The sequence below is a fragment of the Nesoenas mayeri genome (assembly GCF_963082525.1).
Source record: "Nesoenas mayeri genome assembly, chromosome: 1".
Taxonomy (NCBI): Eukaryota; Metazoa; Chordata; class Aves; order Columbiformes; family Columbidae; genus Nesoenas; species Nesoenas mayeri.
This window is the reverse complement of record NC_137541.1, coordinates 94698148-94719559: the sequence shown is the minus strand read 5'-3', so window position 1 is coordinate 94719559 and position 21412 is coordinate 94698148. Positions and strand designations below refer to the sequence as shown.

The window sequence follows — 21412 nt, the reverse complement described above, 5'->3', positions numbered from 1 at the left end:
GCGCGGCGAGTGAAAAAGGCAGGAAGGAACCGGCCGGGGAACTCTATGGTTTCGCGCGGTTGGTAGCGTGGCGCAGCCGCCTTGTCCGTCCGCCCGCCCCTGCCCGCGTTGCACGCCGGGACACAGCGGGTCCTCCTTCCTGCCCCCCCACGCCCCATCCCCGCCCGCCGCGAGTCCTCCGAGCTTGCGCCGCGCCGATATCCGCGTTGCTTCCCAAGATGGTGGCGCGGGGCTCGGGCTGAGAGCGAAGCGAGTCCGTGAGAGGAGGCGCACCCGTGGACCCGGCCCCCCCTCCCGCCGCTGCGCGCCGCCGGCCTCGCCAGGCCGCTCGCCTCTCCCCGCCCCGCCAGGCCGCGGCCCCGTCTCCTTCGCCCCGGGGCCCCGACGGCTCCACCGGCAGCAGCCGCGGCGGCGGCGCCTCCTCGCCTGTGGCCCGGCCCCGAGCGCGGCGCGGCCCCCGCATGAGCCCGGGCGGCGGCGGCGGGAGTGACCGGGAGCAGCAGGCCGCAGCGCCCAGGTCGGTAGGCGCTGCGCAGCGCCCGGCCCGGGGAAGGGCTGGGAGGGGGGATGGCGCCCGTCTCACGCCGGCACTGGAGGGGAGGGGGCCGGGAGGCGGCCTTGCCGTCTTCATTTTGCCGGGGAGATCCCCCACATCGGATGGGGAAGGCGGGAGGCGCCGGCGGCAGGGGTGCGTGGCCCCGGTGGCTCTCTCCCTCCTCCACATGGGTGCGGGGCCGCCCCGTCCCTCCACAGAAGCGGGAAGGCCGGGCGAACGGGTGGCTCCGGGCTTCAGCTCGTTCTCCCCCGGGGAGACCGGGCTTGCTGGGCGACCTCGGGTGAACCCCAGCTTGCCCCTGCCTCAGTTTCTCGGCTCGGCCGAGCGGCGCAGTGGCGGTGCCTGATCCGTGGGGCTGCTGTGGGCATGGGGCATCTCGGTGCTGTCAGCATGGCCGGCTGGGACACCCTGGGGGGGCTACGGGGAGGTGAAATGGTGTGTAACTGGCATGCAAGGCCTGCTTAACAAAGTAGGTATGTTAACTTATTCGTGTTAGCTTCTGTGTGCCCTTTGAAGAGTTTGATCTGCTTACCTGCGAACAAGCTGCTCTGCTGATAAACGTGATCTGTCACTCCTGACTGTGGGACTTGCTGGGTTTCAGTTTTGAACTGTGCCTGCAGTATTTCTGTTAAAGGAACTTCATGGGTTGTTATGGTTCACAGTCGATTTGTAAGTCGAATGTCTAAGATGATGTGAAACGGTCATTCAGAAATTACTTCTGCTTAGGAAAGAAAATATGTTCCACAACTCTCATTTTAAGTGGCAAGAACCTGTAATCTGTAGACTTGTAGTTATGCGCTTTTTTTTTTTTTTCCCAGTTAATGGTAATACTTGCTTATGTTTCCATCTGTGTAAGCGATGTTCTAATTCTGAGGCAAATGCCTGTGTTCTGCACATCACTTCAGGGATAGTCGCTCTGTGTCCATATGGAAACTTACCTGCCTCAGCGGGACTTTTTGCAAACCTGAGGCTCTGTGAGAATCAGCATCTTGGATTAGTTTTACCATGCCTCTTGCATGTCTACCAAAAAGTTCCTCAGTGGGAATTGTACCTGGTTTCCTAAGGAAGTAAGACTTACTGTGATTATGCTGTCAGTTTCTCTCTCTCTCTCTCTTTTTTTTTTTTTTTTTGTTTTGTTTTGTTTTGGTTTGTTTTGGTTTTTTTGTTTTGAAAGGGAGAGGTTTAAAAGATAAGATTAAGTTCCTAAATTCATGCAAGTAGCATCCAGTTACAGAGATTCCCTGCTAAGGGAGAAGCTACACTCTTAAGTTTAACTGCATTGTTAGACATCTATGCCTGGCTGGGAGAATAATGGAGATGAGAGGTAAGAATGAAAACTCCTGGAAAATGTGGAAAATGGGCCTTACACTTTTCACAAACTGCTTGTTAGGGGTGGTGGCGTCAAATACTTTGTGCCTTTTCATCTTGGAAGCAGTTAAGGGTACTTTAAATGCAGAGTTTGACAGTATTTTCAAATTAATGTGTTGAATTGAAAATACGTGCATTACTAAATTGTTATGGATATTTGATAATTTTCCTCACATACATTTATGTCTTAAAACAGATGCAGTTTGCAGTGCTTATGACTTGTCTTCGTAACAGTAATGTGCTGTCAATTTAATACAGACAAATCTTGGAAGAAAAGCTAGACCACTACTTAGGTTTACAGGACCAAATATGCCTTTAACTGAAATTATTGCAGTGCAATATTACAGATAGTTCATCTCTCTCTTATGAATAGCTTTCATTCCACTCTAAATGTTTGCTATTCAAGGTAGCATCTTTCATACCAGAGTTAACAAGTTCATTTTCTGTTTACCAGAGTTATTTACTATTTCTGTTTACAGGAATATCCTGAGTATCTCCTAAGAATTTAGAAATAAAGTACCAAGCTAAATGGCAAAATAAATTTATTTGTTTGGGGTTTTCTTGGAGTATGACTGTGTGACTGTTTAAAAGAAAAAAGTGACTGAAGGAAAAGCAACCTTGAAAAAGTGAAGGTGTTTAACTTTTTCACAGCACTGAGTTTCAAAGTCTAGATCTCTCAGTTCAGGTCAGAACTCTTAACATTGTGTGGGTTTGATCCTTTTTTTTAAAAGCAAATGAGACTTTTAGTCCTTTTTTAATTACTGCCACTGCTTAAAGACATATGCAAATGATGATTCTTTTGTGAATGGAATTTAAAACTGTGCATTTGTTAAATACATCTAGGGATGTTCTCAGCTTACTAGAATCCTTGTTAGATAGAGCACCTTGAGTTTGACCCTGTTATGGTCAACTTGAGTAAATGAAACAGGTTCTCTTTATTTTTGTTGAACTTCACTTTTTGTAGGATAAAACCCTCTTGCTTTGGAAACGTGAAATTACATGTGTTTGCAGTGTAAAATCATGCTTGTTTCATTATGAGTATGTGCTTCTTTGACATGTTCTTTACCAATTCTCTATGAATTCACAGGTTCTACTTAATCAAATACATAATTGGAGGGAAAAATATATTTGAGTCAGATTTTAATAGTCATAAACATGTTTAATTGTGAACATGTTTAAGCATATAACATTTTCTATAAACAATAATGTAGTACATGATATGACATTTATTGTGGAACAAATTTAGTGTTTGTTTTTGTAAATATGTATCATCTTAGTTTTTGCTTTGTGGGAAAGTTTTTTTTTTTTTACTATTTTTTTTTTTCCTCTGCTGCTTTTGGTTTCAGTTTACTTAGTGAATGTCCAGAGATAATTAATCTTTTTTAAATGCAGGAAATGTTTTTCTTCCTCCCCGCTCCTGAAGGTAAAAGTCACTAATTCTTAAAAATAAAACACGCAATTGAGGGAGAAGAGGAAAGAATTCCTAGAGTACATAGGCATATATCTCATTTCCAGTCTCAATCTTCTCAATCTTCATTTCTTGTACTGTGCGCCAGGCCTTTGCTTCACTTTGGTTAATGAATTGATATTGATTTTTAAACAAAGGAGGTATGTTTAACACTTTTTCTGAAGTTTGTAGTATATTTAAGGTAGTTACAAGTTTTATAGAGAAGCAATGTTGAAAGGTTTTCTGTCATTAATCAAATCCTGATTTGTACATGGAAGGACAAGGGTAATCCACTTGCCATCAGGGTCTGTGACAAATAATTTAGAATATGATATTTAATTAACTAAAAAAAAAAAAAAACGCAAAAAAACCCCAAAAAAACAACCTAACTCCTCCTTTCTATGTTCCCCCTTCTACCAGGGGTGTGCTGTAAGCTTTGCTAAATAATTGGTTCCCAGAGACAACAACGGTGAGCAAATTGCAAGTCTGAAGTGACTTTTGTCACCTTAAATACTTTGACCTTTAACATTTACTGCATTAGCTTCCTGTGTTTACAGTGCCTGACAGCCTCATAAGACTGTATTGCCCATGAATAAAACTTTGGAAAAATGCTAGTTCATATGAATGTGTGTAATGTATGTGGTTGGCTAGCAGAACGTCAGCAAATACAGTGTAAATGTAATATTTTGTAAAGAAGCATCACCTCGGTACCTCTACCAGCTGGGAACACATTTCTTTGGGAAAATAACTTCATAGTAGAAAAATTAAAAAGATAAAATCAAGTAGTGTTGAGATCCAGGATTCATGCTTGGCAATATAATGTGTGACCGAATAGCTCTTTAACTGGCTGGGTTTGTGTAGTTTCACCTTCTTGGGGCTAGGAGTGACAGAACTTACCGATTGCAAAATTACATTATGAACGAAATATTACCATAGTGTTCTGTCTCACAAATACTCTGAATGACTCTCTTGAAGGAAGTGTTAACTACTACTTATTTTTAATAGGTTGAGCCTGGTTCCCTGTTTTATTCAAACTGCTGAATGGAGGAAGGGAATGGAAGTCAGTCTTTACTGATCCTCTTTCCATTACTATCTTGCATGGTTCTTTACCCATGTTTTACAGAGTGGTGAAGAATTAGGAGAAGCTGCAGTTGTTCATCTGAGTGGAACTAAATGGGTGGCTTCCCTCTGGACCCTCATTTCACTGTCTTAGGTGAGAGGGATGACCTGCTTCTTTTGAAGCAACTTGTATTTCCTTAGAACAGAAGTATATGTGTTTTAAGAGAAGCTTCTAGTTAGTGAAGCAGTGGTTTGGACTCCGTTGTTTGGGGGTTTTTTTTGAGGATATTCACAATATGTAACTGTTCAAGACTTCATCAAAAACCATTAGCATTTGCATCCATCCAAATAGCTTTAAAAACATGCACTGTGTTCACTTACTTTACTTTTGAGAATAATGCTTATCATATGTAGTATGTCAACAGTGGGACTGTGCCAGAGGTGAATTACAGTGGTGATGTTTTAGCACAAACTTGAACTGGTGTACCAGTTGGCTACTTGATGTGTTCAGACCTTTTATGACAGTTTCAAAGCTGCGGCCTAAGTAACTAACAGATAGTGTGTCTCAAAAATTGTAGGGTATCTCAGTTTGAAATCCAATGGAAGTTTGGTTTTAGTGGGCCTTGCTTCAACCGGTGGAATGACAAGCAGAAAATCATGGAGCATGTGTTCAGGGTTGGTCATTGTTGCATAATTGTCTGGCAGTGATTAGTCTCCATGGTTTACTTTTCACCTGGTGTCCTGTGAGGACTGTGGCAGGACTCCTGCTGTCTTGACTGAGCTTGAGTAAGAGGTGAAACTAGTTCTTCATCTCCCCTTTGCAGATGAGACCACACTCTTACTCCCTTTGGCAGACCCCTTTTTGGACTTGTTGATACTTCATTGATATTCACCAAAGAAACTGGTAAAATCAGGAAATTCGAATAAGAAGGAAACACCCCATCTCCCTTACCTTTGGGAGCCTTGTGCAGGGGAGGCACCAGAGCTATCTGTAACACGTTGCCAAGTGGTGCTGAGAGATGCCGGACTTGTCCAGGCAGTCAGGCTCTGGCACTACTTGTGTGCTTCTGCTCTGGTGTGCTTTGTGGGAGCCAGGCTGGAGCAGCTGCAGTTCAGCAGGCTTGGAGTATTAGAGGGTGGTGGAGTGACCCCTCAAGGAGCTGAACTTATAAGATGAGCTGCAGGTCAAAATACTTCAGGAAATGCTATCATAGTTGTAGGTGAGTTCTTTTGCATTATAGTTAGTCATTGTGCTGGTTTGACTGTAAATAAGTTAATTTTCTTCATGCAGTTAGAAACCTTTCTTTTTCATAGCTAGCACGGCCATTATTTGGACTTAGTTTAAGAAAAAGACGTCACACCCTGGGACAGAGTTAATGTTTTTAATTGCTCTAGTTTGGGAGCCAAAGGTGTTCTGAGTGCTCTGCCCACAGGTGTGAGGCTTCTAGGAGGGGGAGCATGGATAGGACAGAGCTTGACTGACATCCAGACTGATCAATAAGAGTATTCCATCCCATCAGCGTCATGCTTCGTATTTAAGGAGAGTTGGGATCTTCTGGTTGCTCTCTTGCTCTCGTGTGTTCACCTTCACTTTTTTGGTCAGAGACGGTGGAGTTTGGCCTTCTGTCATTTTGCCTTTCCGCCTTTTTTCCTCTTTTGTCTCTCTGGGATCAGCTGTTTGGGACCAGGTGCTGCTACCTGGGATTGGCTGCTCAGTGTGAACAGAGTTGGACAGAGTTTGTGAGGAATTGCATTGAATATCTTGTATATTCTCTTTCTATTTTGTGTATTTATTTACTAGTAGTGTATTAATATTTTGTTACTTTATTAAACTGTGTCTATCTCAATCCAAGTTTCTCCCTTCCCATTCAATTCTCTCCCCTGTTCGAGGTGGGGGTGAGTGAGTGGCTATGGTGGTTGTAATTGCTAGCTTGGGTTAAACCACAACAGTCATGTGTTTGAGCTGATAAATGCTTAATGTGTTTTGATTTTACAGTACAATATTTTTTGTTTTCTTAAAAAGTATCAAAAACTTTTACAAAGCTAGATAATACTGAAGATGTCTATCACTACTTCAGAATTTCTATTTCCAGTATGATTTTTGTATCTTTCTTATTTGTATGGCCATATTTAGATAATGATTACTTTTTATTTCATAGGGAAATCTCATGTCCAAAGGCTTGGTGATGAGGTTGTGGTTTAATATGTATATATACACTATTTTATTTTTAGAAAGTCCAAAGTATGCTAGCCAGCTCTGGCTGCAGTAGCTGCAGCTAGATGTGTTTCAGCTACTGTAGCAAAACTCTCGCCTATTGTGGACCATAGAAATACATACTTAGAGTTCACACAACCTGCAAGTCCCATGAGAGTTCAAGGCCACAGGAGCTCTTATGAGTGTGTGTCACTCCTGTGAAATACTGGAATGTCTTGATTGCAAAGGTTGAGCACTTTACATTGTAAGGTGGTGATAAATACTCCATTTGCATGATTCCTATGACCTGAATATCTTATTGAAAGGAGGATGTTTGTGAATATTTGGTTGTTTGGGTTTTGTGTTTCTTTGGCTAGTATTGTTGTATTAAGAATGATAGTTGTGGAAGAGAATTATTATTTGAACTTACATATTTGAAATTGTGTGAGAGAATCTGTAACACTGGGTAAAATACCTACCATTTTCCTTAGGGTAGTATGCTCAGAATTTTTTTGTGCCCGATCTCATGAGAGTTACTGAAAAATAAAAAGGGGAAAACATCATTTAAGCACCTGATAGAAGCCACTTCATGGTGTCTTTCATCAGGCCAAACATGGGAGTTGCAAAGTATTTTTCCTAATTTATAATTAATTAAAGTGTTTTGTAGTTCTGTACAATTTGCTACCATTTGCTTAATTCAGTAGCTTACCATCTTTGTTAATATAATTCAGTGTGCCTTCCAATCTCTTATTGAAAATGTATGACATATTTATGAAAAAGCAGCTCTTTTGGCTCTGGTCATGTGACAGATAAAGATTTCTTCATGTTGAGTGGAACCAATAGTGTTAGCTGTGCTTTTAGTCACATTTGCATTTTTTTTTTTTTTAGGCAGATGTGGCTTCGTTGTAATTAATAAGTATACTATAGATGAATGTTGAAGCATGTCTGACGTCATGAAATTATTTTCATTCCTTTTAGGGAAGCATGGCAGATTCCATGTTTCATTTTGTTGTTGTTCGTGTAGCCTTTGCACATTCGTGGTGTTTTTGTTTGTTTGTTGTTTGGTTGGTTTTTTGTTTGTTTTGTTTTGTTTTTTAGGATACTGCTGAATTCTTCTGCCTTGGTGGGGGAGATAGAGGAAGGAGAGCTGGAAATCCGGGTAGTTCAGTTTTGTGCTGTTAGTTATTTGCTCTTCTGCTGTTAGCTGTGTGTTAGTAAGCAAAACCTCTGTCTCCATCTCCTCTACTCTGGTTTTGTTCTTTCTGTAAATTGTATTGTCTTAAACTACATAGCTTCCATTATGTTGGGAACCTTTGTTTTCTTTTCTCTTATTGCTGGACAACGATCATAAGATCCCTAATAGATGTATTTGTGATACTTTTCCATGTTGTACTTTGTGCTCTGCTTGTATCTTTGTGTGCTGAAAATTGGTGCTTTTGTATCTTAGAGGAGAGTGAATTTTATATAGACTGTCATTGGTCTGTGTGTGTACATAAATATATACATTGGAGCATATGCTGGAAGTTCTGTGATACAAGGTGTGAAAATATCAGTCACATTTGTTAGAATACTTTGTGTTTGCCTAGTGGTGTAATTGTGAATGAAGAATTATTATTCAGTAGAATATAAGATAGATATTCTGGATTTCTGCTGTTGGTATGGTGTGGAAGTACCACCTCCAAACAGGAAAATCATCAGTTACTGTCTCATACTGTTCATTTAAATATATTCTTTTATTTTTTCCTTCTGAATGGTAGTGAAGTTTTATTGACACAATTGTGTAACATTAACTTATTCATCTAAATTGTACATAAATCCACATAATTATCATAATTGCTTGTTAAAAATAGCAGTTTTGTTTTATGAAACAGGTGGAGTGCCCTATTTAACTTTTTAATTTAAATATTAAAAATTGTGTGCAAACAGTGCTGTAGAGCTTTACTGGCACAACTATGTCAATCCAGGATCACTCCTTTTCATATCCCTGACACAGAATTTGCCCTTTGGTACTGGATGGGTTCTCTGTTGTTTGACATCCTTAAGACAAACCTGAATCTACTCTTCAGGTAACCACATCAGGACTTCCTTCGCAGAACTCCAGTCTAGATCGGAGGTGAATCTAAATCAGCTGCATTGGATTTGTTGGTTCCTAATAAAGTTTTAGAACCAGTAAATTAAGTATTAAATCTTCATGGTACTGAAAATGTGGTACTCTGTACCAAATGAGGAACTTTCTGGAAAGTAGATAGATTTCTTCAATTGTATGCCTGGTTTTGTCACTTTTTCCCCTGAAATTGGTTGGGATTTTAGGTGTGTGTGTGAAAATGTTTGGAGTATGTTTTATACTAAGTATTTTCAGTTATGTTTTTTGTTTTGTTTTGTTGGGTTTTTGTGTGTGTGTGTGTTTGGTTTGGTTTTTTTAATGGAAAGTATGATTTAGTTTGGGACGTCATACGATTTAGTTTTAGGTAGTCCTGCAAGGAGCAGTGAGTCAGACTTGATGATCCTTGTGAGTCCCTTCCAACTTGAGGTGTTCTATGATTCTCTTACATGATTCTAACTATATATTTCCTCTAGTTGCAGGCTTGTGACTAATTGAATAGCCATTCTTGCATGTTATTGTTTTGAAGTTGAATTGAGCAGTATGGAGCATAGTGCAAAAACTGAAACATAATGTTTTGCATTATAGGTACAAGAACTGTAGAAGTCCATTTTAGAATTTGAAAGAACAAGTTTCTGCAGCTCTGGAAAGACATGGTATGTTTATGTTTTCACTTACATTGTGTGTATGTTAATAATTATAATAACAAATATTTTTGTTCCATTATTTTAGTTGAAAGTTGAAAATAAATTCAGAAAGAAACATACACGTTCGTTTTTCCCATATTTTTTCAACTATTGTGTCTGTTACTTAGGCATAGTTCTCTAGAAAACTGAGTTATTGGATTTTTCATGGAGAAAATAAATACTGAGGATACAACATTCATTAATTCCCTTTTAATTCATTTTACAAGCTCAGCATTGTGCTGCTGCTGTCCATCTACGGGGTGTTTCAAAAAGATGGACTCAACATCTTACAATTACACAAATTTACAAATGGTGTAATAAGTTATCAAGTTTTAGTGACCTTTTTATAAATGCTCTGTGTTCCATCCACTTGCTGTACCCTCAGTAAGAATTTCATTCATGGGCAGTTGGTGGTTACAGAGATACAGTGATTTCAAATTGGCTCTGTCTTTTTGAAACACCCTGTATTTCTCTGTGGATTGGATAAGAATTGGTGCTGTTTCTGAAAGTGTGTGTGTGTTGGTGTTTTGATTTGGTTTTTTTTTGGTGGTGGTTGTTTTTTTCCTTGCTGCTGAGCATATGTGTAGTGAGACTTGAACAGTTTTTAGGCATGAGTTTAAAAATAAGTTCAGAACTACTAGAATACTTACACAAACATCAGTGTAAGTCTGATTTGCGAATTGGGATGTTAGGACATGCAGAAATGTAACCTTCATTAGCAGTGTTAACATGAGCCCATAATACATAGTATCTCTTTTTGTCTAGGTTGTTAAATATCCAGCCAGCTTAAAAATATGTACATGGAACCTCTACTTGTAGTTATTTTAATTTCCATTTTCTGACTTTATTCTGATGTAGTCCTGTGGAGATACCTGGTAGTATGGAATAACTGCACCACTCAGTAGTATCTCTTAAATTCTGTAGTTCTGCAATTTGGTACATAGAGAATTTTGAAATTTTTGCATTGCTGCATCCAGAAAAACAAGTATTATATTCATTTTTCTGTTACATTAAATAGGTCTGTTCATGTACATATAAAATTGTAGGTAGTGTCTTCAACAACTGCTTCTTAGCTATGGGTGTACTTTTTTAATGACTTAAAATGTAGAGAGCTCAGTAACTGCTGATACAAGATTTATACACCATGTGTTTATGTCTAGATTTTTCTTTTGAAGATACTTAACGTGAGAACATAAGTTTGTAACGTCAGCCTTGCAGAAGGTTATTTGGTGTCTCTTTTTTCTTTTGTAAGTTGTATTTTGTAGGAAGCTATAGATAAGAGCTAAAATGATTAATTCTATGATGGAACTTTAAATATAGTGTGTGTTAATTAAAAACTGTAAATCTTTTAAAAAGCTATAATGTTACATTATCACAATCCAGATGTTCCTGAGAAAATTGTATAGATTGGTCCTTTACTATAGCAGGCATCTGACAGGTAGTCTATATTCATTTTTGCACCCACAGCACCACTGGGACCACCCACCTGCTTCTTGCTCTCCAGTTTTGATACCAGTTGTGTGTATGATGGCTGTTCTTTAAACCTAAGCAGTTACTTCTTTATCGTTATTATTTCTGCTGGCTGCTTTTTTCTTAATGTTTAATTGCTTGCCACTGTATGTATGCATAGAGTCTTTGTAATGGTATGTGCTTCATTAAATTGATGAAGAATTTCCCTCTAATCCCCTATGACTAGTGAGTTATGAATACTAATGGAACATCAGAAAAGCTGAATGTTATGCTACTGAATTGCACAATTGCAGGATTTTTTGGTCTTAATATGATCTATATGTAAACAAACATACTGATGACACTGAAAAGCATTTTGAACGGAAAGGTACTTTACATAGAAGGCTTCATGAAAGATGGGTGGCAGAAGAAAGCAAAATAACAAAGCAAAAGCAAAAGGATGGAATAAAAGTTTAAATATTAAAGTTGAAGTGAAGCTGTAAAACTTACCTGTTTGGAAAATAACCTGATACCTAGCCAGTAAAAGGAGAGCTACTGAAAGAAATTTGAACAGATGATTGGATTTCACTTCCTGATGTAGAAAGGGGCTTTCCGTTCATAACTGTATGCCACTTTGGAGGGAGCCTGAAGTAGCAGACGTAACTGAGATAGAAACAAATGGTTCTGCTGCAAAAATTAAGGAGTGTGTGTAGTAGAAGAAAAATAAACTGAGGTCTAAGTGCCAAATGGAGAAGTTAAAAATAATTTCAGGTCTTTACCGCTGTTATGAGGGTGACGTACATCTGTGATCTTCCTGGAATATCAAATCAAACACAAGCATTGAAGGGAAAAATCTAATGTCCAGAATTGTGGAGGCGGTTGTTGAAAATGAGGATAACGCACAGGCCTTTAGCTTTGGGGTATGGGGAGGGCATGGGAGCAAACACTAGACCTTTTTTCTGTTATTATGTGATTTGTAGAGTATTGACATGAGGGTGGAGTAAATATACAAATGTTATAGGATGAAGCTTTTATATAAATCTAGAGTTGATCTCTCTGTATTGGGATGCACCAAATTCTATCTTTATTCAACTCAGTAATTTGTTTTTTTATTGAAGTGTAAGTTCTAGAACAACATTGGCTTTAATTTGAAGATAGTACCAAATTGAGATACCCACCCCAAATAAGTATTCAAGTGTTAATTGTCTTCACTATCCTGCATACTTTTGTTCTTGCTATAATTTGAATTTGTCAGCCTTCTGTTTCTTCTTATATGGGTTCTTATATGCTTTCTTTTAATTGAAAAATCTTTTTTATGTATTCTGTCTGTGTCATGACAGGACTTAGTTTCTTGCAGCATCCATATTGATTAGCTTGATTATCTTTGAACTCTTTCCGTTATCTAATCACAAGGCACTTTTTCCTGTGTTCGTACTGGCTTTGTGACTCGTTTCTACTACTTCAGGAACACTTTTGAAGAGTATTGAAGAATTGGAGAACTGGGCTCAAGGTTTGAACAGGTCTGAAGTATTTTATGTAGACGAACAGACACCTTTCCAGGAACCCTTCATTTTATGAGTCAAGTCTGTTGTTCTAGCTGTACTACTGGGAGCATGTGTGTGTTTGCTTATCAGTTATGACTGCTGTAGTGACTTCAGTTTGGCATTTTCCAGGATAGAACCCAATTCTTTTGGTCTTCTAACTGTGTAATTTTGTACTTGTTGTTATTAGTTGAACAGTTTGGTTTACCAGGCAACGGAATGAAATTTGTATAGATGTATTTACTTCTGGCTTTGTTTTTTTGCAGCTCCATTAGGTTTTGTGTAATCAGGTTTTTTATTAGTGGCTGTTTTATTTTCCTTATGATCATTGATAAACCGACCTGTGATTAGTTGTATGAGAAAAACTTCTAGAATGTTCAGTCATCTCCTGCTTTCTGTGTTGGAAGCAGCATGCAGGCAACAAAAGCAATTGATATTTCCAAACTTATAAAAAAATTAAGTCTCAAACATTACTATTAAGCTATTACTTTTTTTTTTTTTTTCTCCTGCTAGTGACAGTTAAGATTGACCATAGGGATCTGATGAATATTCTACAGTTTCCTCCAGGACACTTGAATCAATCTCAAGTTATAAAAGGCCAGCTTTCGTATTAGTTGCCAGTTCTTTTTTGAAAGTATTCTGTTAGCTAGCTAGGACAGTTCTGAGGCCACCTTTTACTGTATAGATGATCACTGTCCATTTCATCATGGTAGTCATTCTGGAATTGTATCAAATCCATTCTCGGAGGATTCAGAGGGATTCTTCAGAAGACACACGAAAGCTGTCTTTAGAGATATCTTCTTCAGAGAGCTGGTTATTTTTAATTAAGCAACTCAAATTCCAGCAATGGAAGGAAAGGAAGATCATGGTACTACTTTGTAAAGGTGAATCATCCCTGTTTTCATTAGATCATCTTTGCCCATAGAGGTGGTAGATGCCCCATCCCTGGAGACATGCCAGGCCAGACTGGATGGGGCTCTGAGCAACCTGATGTAGTTGAAGATGTCCCTGCTCATTGCAGGGGCTTGTACTAGATGAGCTTTGAAGGTCCCTTCACACCCAAACTGTTATATGATCTGTCAAAGAGAAGCTTAAAAAAAAAAAAAAAAAATCAAAGATAGCTCAAGCAGATACATAAATTTTTTTTGTAAAGGAAACTTCTTACAAATGCCACCTTCCAGGGTACCCATCTCTCAGTAAGGTCAATAAGAAGTCATAGGTTTAATACGAGAACTGTTCCTCCTCTCAGGCATCTTTGTAGACCTCAGGTACTGGCTGTCAGCAGTCACATTGCAGTACTGTCACAGAAAGTGAACATCAAATAACACAGAGAAAGTAATAGGTGTGGGAAATCCATGTGAGCAAGAACGTTCAATGAAGTGATTTGTAGCTGGAAGATTTTTCGCTTTATTTTTGATTGCTGACAAATAGGTACATATGTTCTCCATGATGTGGAGTTAAGTTCTGTATGCCAGTTGTCTAAGGTTCAAGGAGGCCATGTGCTGGGTCCTGCACTTGGGTCACAACAACCCCAGGCAGTGCTACAGGCTCAGGAAGAGTGGCTGGAAAGCTGCCCAGTGGAAAAGGACCTGGGGGTGTTGATTGACAGCTGGCTGAACATGAGCCAGCAGTGTGCCCAGGTGGCCAAAAAGACCAACAGCATCCTGGCTTGTATCAGGAATAGTGTGGCCAGCAGGACTAGAGAAGTGATCGTCCCCCTGTACTCAGCGCTGGTGAGGCCCCACCTCGAATCCTGTGTTCAGTTTTGGGCCCCTCACTACAAGAAAGACATTGAGGTGCTGGAGGGAGTACAGAAGGGCAACGAAGGGCCTGGAGCACAAGTGTCATGAGGAGCGGTTGAGGGAGCTGGGGTTGTTCAGCCTGGAGAAAAGGAGGCTGAGGGGGAGACCTGATCGCTCTCTGCAACTGCCTGAAAGGAGGTTGTAGCATGGAGGGGGTTGGTCTCTTCTCCCAAGTACCAAGTGATAGGACGAGAGGAAACAACCTCAGGTTGCACCAGGGGAGGTTTAGATTGGATATTAGGGAAAAATTCTTAATGGAAAGGGTTGTCAGGCATTGGAACAGGCTGCCAGGGGAAGTGGTGGAGTCGCCATCCCTGGAGGTGTTTAAAATACCCGTAGATGAGGTTTTTAGGGACATGGTTTAGTGACAGTGTTGGGCTAATGGTTGATCTTGACTGTGTCTTCGAAACAAAATGGTTCTATGATTCTGTGTTGAAGCTGTGAGTCTCTTCTTGGTTCATGTTTGTGATAGCACACTTTCAAGGTTACATGAAATCTGCAAAGAGAGGATCACAGGCTATGCAACAAAGTTGCTTTTAGCCTCTTTTGATGCATCTGAACTTGATTTCTGACTTGTGCTCTCTCATTTATTATTTTTTCTTCCTCTTTTTGAGTTGATGGGAACATTGTTTTCAGAAAATCTGCACCTTTTTCACCTTGGAGAAACTTGTGTTGTCTCCAGCCACTGCCTAGGCATATTATTTATCCTGTTCCCTCTCAATGAGAGCTACTCCATGTCACACAAGGTTCTTCAGATACAGGATTTGAATTGTTGTCTTCCATATTGCATCTGCCTCTTGTAAAAAGTCACTAGGCAGATATAGATGTGTCTGTACTGGAGCCGCCCCAGTTCTAAAGAGCCTTGCAGCCATCTCAGGTTTCTCAGACATGCTCCACAGGCACAAACTGCATGTGATCCCTTCATCTGCTCTGTGTGCCTGTGAAAGCCTAAACTGTAAGTCATGCAAATGACAGTGAAGACCAGGGAAATCTATTTGAGCTATAGGAGTAAATATCTGCTCTGGGACTGCTGTTCCTACCTAAATTGCATCCAAAACTCTTTTTTTTTTTTTTTTTTTTTTTTTAAAATGTGGAGAAATTTCTGTGACAGAAAAGCAGTTGGCTTAGCTCAGTTTCCTCTTTCCATAATACCCTTTTCGAATATGTTGATCTGTTCATCAGTGTGGTTTCCTTTTCCTGATCAAATCATGTCCTTTGACTCTCTTACCAGTTATTTTTCTGCCTTATTTAGATGTAGTAATCAAAATGTCCATTGTTCAAACTAAATTCGGAATAAGGGATCTTTGATGGCAGTGTCCTTCACCACCCACCCCGTGTTTCAACATGCTGGACTCTTTGCCAGCAGACAGTACTCTGCTGATGCATGAATGAGTAAGGTTTTAGAAAAACAAATTCTTTCTTCTGTGCTAGGGAATCCTTGCCAATCATATTCTGTCCCACAGGACTGGTGGCAAGGATAGGTGGGAAAGGTAGGACAAGGAGACAGAAGGGAAAATTATTCGTTAAGATTTCTTACATCTGGATTGTTGAAAAGCAGCCTGAGATTTTTAGACCCCAGTACAGTAATCTAGTTTTAAGGTATCTAGTAACAAATTAGGAGTGCTGCAAGTACCTGATTCAAAGCTCTGATCCCCAGTAAGTTCAATTTATAGAGACAAATTCAACTACAAAACTCGGGTGAGTTAATTTTGGTGTGGTGGGACTCATGCCAGTTCTGATACTGCCTCTCTTTACAGAGCTGCTGTAGATACTATGTTTGGTGGTATGGTAAAGCTAACATAGTTGTATCTGTCAAGCCGAGGCACAAACTTGTTTTGGCCATGATTGTGGAGTTTTCACCTCAGTGAATATTCTTGAACATTGCAAAGTCTGATGGTTTTTGAATCCAGCACCAACACTTTGTGTATTCATTCACTGTTGACAATCCTGTTCATGACTTCTCCCATAGGAAAGAAACGGGCTCAGAAAAACCCTCTTTTACTAAAATTGCTGTCACCCTGTTGTTATAGTATGCTTCCATTTGAATGGAGGACTTCTGCAATTAGCTTTTGCCATGGTCTGAGTAATATAGGACACAAGTCTGGGTAGGGAGTGATTAGGCGCACTCCAGAATGTGAACTGGTACTTCAGCAGTCAGAATGCAGATTTCCTAACCAACGAGGCATTAGAGATTACATCACTGTCCTCTTTGACCAGCATACTAAAGGTTACTTGGGCAAAGAGCTAGAAAGAGTTTTAGTTTTTAAATGCATTTTTACAGAGCCATTTCACATCATTTCAGAAAGCAGCAAGAATTTAGATTTAATTTTAGAAGATAACACTTCCTTAGAATAGGCATCTGTTTCTTTAAAGCTAAGGCTTGCCTGAAAGTGGACACTGAAAGGTCTTAGTCAGAATGCCACAAAGACTGTTTAAGGCTTCTTAGTTTTGCATCAGCATCTTGTTTTTTGTTGTTTGCTTTTCTGTACAGCTAATGTTCAGCAAACAATTTGAAAATCTTTACCCTGTTTGTCATTTAATGTTGACAAATGAGGAACCTTTGCAACTGACTTTTTTTCATTGTACTGTGTTCCTGACATTGGCTCAGTTAAACTTTGACAATTTACACCTGTAAAACATAGGTATTAGAGAATCTCTGTTCTATTTCAGAGGCTTTTGATAGCCTCCTTCATTTTTATTATGTCAACTGCAATTGTGCCTAGATAAGACTCAAATATTACTGTTTAAAATAATTAAATGACACTTTTCCTACTTCAAAGAACATACTAAATAAAAGTAATAAACATTATTCTGAAACTAATACAAATCTTGTTCCATTGCAGAGTTCATAGTAGAATGGCAAAAATCAGCAGCTTTTCTCACAAAGTTTAGAGAATCATGGGCCTTACTTACTGATCAGTGATTTGATACCCTTGACAAGTCAACAGATACAAATTAGTATTGAGAATGCTTGATTGGTTATCAAACTTAAGACCTTACTGAATGACTCTTGTAAGAGCCTGGACTGAGGCACAAAAGCTTTCTTTACCAAAGCATTTAAAGCTGTCTGATGCCCTCTCTTAGTATTTGCACCATCTGGTTATGACTGTGGGTGTTGCAGAGAGCTGCGGGTGTGCCCTCAATAGCTTGCCAGCCTCGGTGCTCCTTGCTTCTGTGTGAGGCTTCTGCTGCATGGCAACCTGCAAATGTGGGGTTTCATCTTGGTTAGAGCCACAGGAATAAACTCCTCAGGTACTCCAGAGAGGTCTGTCTTCATAGCTACTGGCTGGTTAGAGACAGTAAGATAACTTTTTATTTACTAAATACAGTAATAACATTTCAATTTTAATCAGTACTTTATATTAACAAAAAGTGAATAATGCTGTTTGTGATCTGACTCTGCATGAGACACCTTTTTCCTTTACGGTCTTTGTCCAATGCACTTAGGAGCTCGGGTGAGAAAGAGAATGGGCTGAACTGAGTGGTGAGGGTTGTGTTTGGAAATACTTTATCAGTTAACTTTAGTTTAGAGTAGATAGTAGCAGTAGGTAAGAGACTAACTGGTTCCTTTTCAGCCATGGAAGTAATCAGCTGGGGTGGTCCCAGGGCGCTCTGGGCTCGAGTATTGCAGAGTGATCATTGGCTGCCACCTGCGTGACAAAGTAAAGGACCAACCCTTCAATTTATACCAGTGGAGCCAGATCACAGGAAACAATTGACAGGTAAAATACCCTTTTGAAAATTTAAGGGAGAAGAGAGAGTACATGTGATATAAATAGAGCAAAGAGCCTAAAAGATTGGCCACATATAGCAAAGGTTACTCCTTTGAAACTTTTACATAGCTTTAGCTTACTTCCTTTTGGGGAAAGGCACACAACAAAGCACAAGTTACCTGTTGCTCCTGTGGAAACACAGAAACTCATTAGGAACCAGTATTAATTGAGTTGTAGCAGGGAAACAACTAATGAAATTTTACTGTATTTAGAACTTGCAGTTCATAGTTAGCACGTGCTTCCAGATCTTTGAATGCTTGTTATCTTGATGTTGGATGCTTTCTGCTGGTCCAAAAGATGGGGTTTGATTTTGTTGGTTTTTAGAGAGATTGAAAATAAGTTGATGAATTTTCAGGTTCATCAGTTGAGTGTACTGTAGTGGCTTAGAATGCCGTTCAAAAATGAACTAATTTTTGTGCAGATAAAACAGTACTCAACATCAAAATTTTTCTTCTGTCTAATATTTTTTATTTACTGAACTGGCTAAAAATAATTTGTAAGGGCTTTAACTAAATTATTTTTCTTATTTAGAGTTGTTAAGCTTATGCTTAGCCCAGTGTGATACAGGACTGGTGTGACAACTCGTTTTTAATCAGTGACTCAAAATCGTGATCACCCTGATGTCACCGAATGGCCACAGCTTGTAAAAGGTAAGCATAAAGCATATTGTGTTGTTTCTCAGGATCAGTTTTAGTATAATGTGGGGTTTTTTTAAGTATTTAACTTGTATGTCTTGAAGTTAGCTTTGTAAATAGTATTAAAGTATAGTGTTTGTTTAAGATAAGTCAGCTGGCAAAGTTGACTTACCTTTTTGCTTAGCGTGATTTCAAAGCTCACTTAGCTTGTCTCTGCGTGCCTTTTAAAATACAAGCACTCTGCTGCTCCATGGTATTTGTCTTAAGAGCAATACTGTAACTTGAAAATCTCTAGTAGTTTTTACTATCATACCGAAATTCTGTATAATTTGTTTGTATAGTTATTTAAGCAATTTTTTCAGTTTCTTAAAAAGTATTTGATCAGGAGGCTTGATGATGTTAAAATTTGTAGGCTTGCATACCTTTACTTTTCTGTCCTAGGGAGGTACAGTGGAGGTAAAAGGAGTGGCTTGTAGAATGGAGAAGTTGCTCCCTGTGTTATTGGAAGTGAGCCACCATTTCAATTTGCTAGCTCATACTGCAGTATTCAGATTAGTTGGTGTCTTGTGATCGGTATCTACAGTCTAATTCAAAGCTGAAAGTTGTAAGAGCATTTACTCTGAGATTTTCTCTGAACAGAACTCTTGTTTCAGATTTTAAAAGCATGATGAAAGAACATCTTGACATACTATATAGTTGTTTTTCAGTACTGTTGCCTGTGCAAAGGAATAACAAGGTATCTTGTTTGTAAACAATTGAGTATTGCAAGATAAATAGCTTCTCCACAAACAGCTACAATTTCTGTAATTAGATTGATCTTCCATGTTGTTTTAGCGAGTAGTGAAAGCTCATTCTATTTGTTGCTTACATTGTCATTTGAAACCTTTTAAAATCAGGTTCATAAGTGCTTTAATAGTTCTGCAAATCACAGTTATGGTAGGTCTGCTTATGTTATAGAAAACAATAAGCTGAAGGAATTTGATCCCTGTTTTCTTTAGAACCACTTAACTTAGAGGATCAAACCTTTTTTTGACTCAAATAAGATTTTATTTTTTCTGAACTTCCCTGAAACTTTGTCTTATGTTGTTTGTCTTGTAGAATAAACGTTTTTGCACAATACCGTATACTGAACTGCACTGTCTGTTAAAAGCCCAGATAAAACTCATATAAATTATAAAGATATCTATCAGTATATCCAACATATTTTCCTATGTTTACCTGTCTGTGCTGCAAATCAACTTTTTTACATGCTAAGTTTAGGTACTAAGCTGCAATTTTTCTGTAATTTTTCATGCTGCTGTGTATTTTAAAGGCTCACAGTGATTTATACTCTTGATGGTTTTTGTTTTAACACCACTATCTCACTTATGTTTTCATAGCAACTTAAAGCACTACTCTTACCCAAAGCTTCATTGTGTTATATTTCCTATGACTAAAACAAAGATAGCAACTGGCTCAAACTTGCAGGCTCTTTGCTTTCAGTTTCTGAAGTTCTGGATGTAAATAGAGAAGCTAGTCTGTATGAATATAAACACTCTTCTTTCCACTACTCCTCATATTGTATGGCTTCTAGCACTTACATGCTTAGGTGAATTTGAAAAAAAAAAAATGTTGTTTTCTCTGTGCTAAGTGTTTAGGGATTCGTTTTGGTCACTGGAATTGACAGGAAATTACGTTTTGGTTTGGTTTGCTGTTGAGCATTATTTTTGTCAGCACTTATCTCGTCAGTCATGAACTTTAATCAGTAAGGGGAACATCATTTGATGGGAATAAATAGAGACCAAATTTTGAGATCGGGAGTTTTTTGTTATTTTCCAGGTAAGAGAGTGTTTGCATATTAAACATGAGTATAAAGTTAGTTGGATAGTAAATTCAGAATTTCGTCCATAGCGTCAGTTGAATTTTATAACTTAATGAAATATAAACAAATAATTTCCTGTGTTCTGCATTGTCTATCACTGCATAGTATCCAGCTAACCTAGGAATTTTGTCTGCCAGAAATGCTTTATAGGCACTGGGGCTGTTAGTATAGTACAGTTTGTTAAAATCCAGAAAGTTGCTAAGACCTGGTATATCAGTAAAGGAGCTAAGATTTTTGCAGAGAATTCAGAGACCAGTCCAGGCTTTAATAGGAGGGACCATCCGGTAAGGTAGCACAATGAAACATAGGAAAAATTAAATGTTTCAGGTTCCAGGTGGAGATTTTCAATAGTGTTTAGAGTAGTGCAGGTAGTCATATAACAAATAGAGAAAACCAGAAATTCCATTCCTGTGAACAAAGATTTTCTCAATATAGCTATGGCAAAGACTGCTTAGCTGTGCTAACTGAAGACCTGTAGGCAGCTCTGAAACCTACAAAGTGAGTTCTATTTACAGATTTCAGCTCACTTCTGTTTTGAGAAATTTCTGTCATGAAAGACATTTTTGTTTATGTAAGCTACAGCGTTTTACTGTAATGGCTGTGCTGTATTTCCACTGCTCACACAGTACATCCAGCATGGCAGTTGTGGTCAACTGTACCAAAATCTTTACCCAAGGGAAGGCTGGATAAGGCTCTTCAGGATATGATTTCAAGGCAGCTTAAGGTGATTGAAGTTGAAACTGCTGCCTTGTCTCCTGGCTCACCTTGCCACAAACTCTCACCTGGCCACAAATTCACTGGGTAGGAGGAGGTCCCGAAGGGAGGAAAAAAATAATCTGTTTGGTTTGTTTTAAAATAAGAAAGCCAAATGCTAACTTCTTGGATCAGTGCTGGCATAAGGAAGAAGATGGGAATAAGGAGGAGCTAAACAGCTGTAATT

At 39.1% G+C, this 21412-nt stretch overlaps 1 protein-coding gene across 6 annotated transcripts in view; it reads left to right on the top strand.

Annotated features, from left to right (window-relative positions):
• Window positions 1–36: 36 nt before the first annotated feature.
• The window catches only part of UBE3A (ubiquitin protein ligase E3A), a 53772-nt gene continuing 32396 nt past the window's right edge, over window positions 37–21412 (top strand). For 2 of the 6 annotated variants that reach the window (XM_080363852.1, XM_080363847.1), the window contains exons 1-5: window positions 37–517; window positions 8618–8737; window positions 9314–9381; window positions 17779–17925; window positions 18508–18626. In XM_080363852.1, the coding sequence (XP_080219978.1) occupies window positions 18607–18626 (20 nt within the window). In that variant the 5' untranslated portion in view covers window positions 37–517; window positions 8618–8737; window positions 9314–9381; window positions 17779–17925; window positions 18508–18606. Of the gene's footprint in view, window positions 518–7288; window positions 7802–8617; window positions 8738–9313; window positions 9382–10878; window positions 10934–17778; window positions 17926–18507; window positions 18627–21412 lie in introns of those variants that run through there. The other 4 variants (XM_080363849.1, XM_080363851.1, XM_080363848.1 and 1 more) reach the window with 4 other exon arrangements.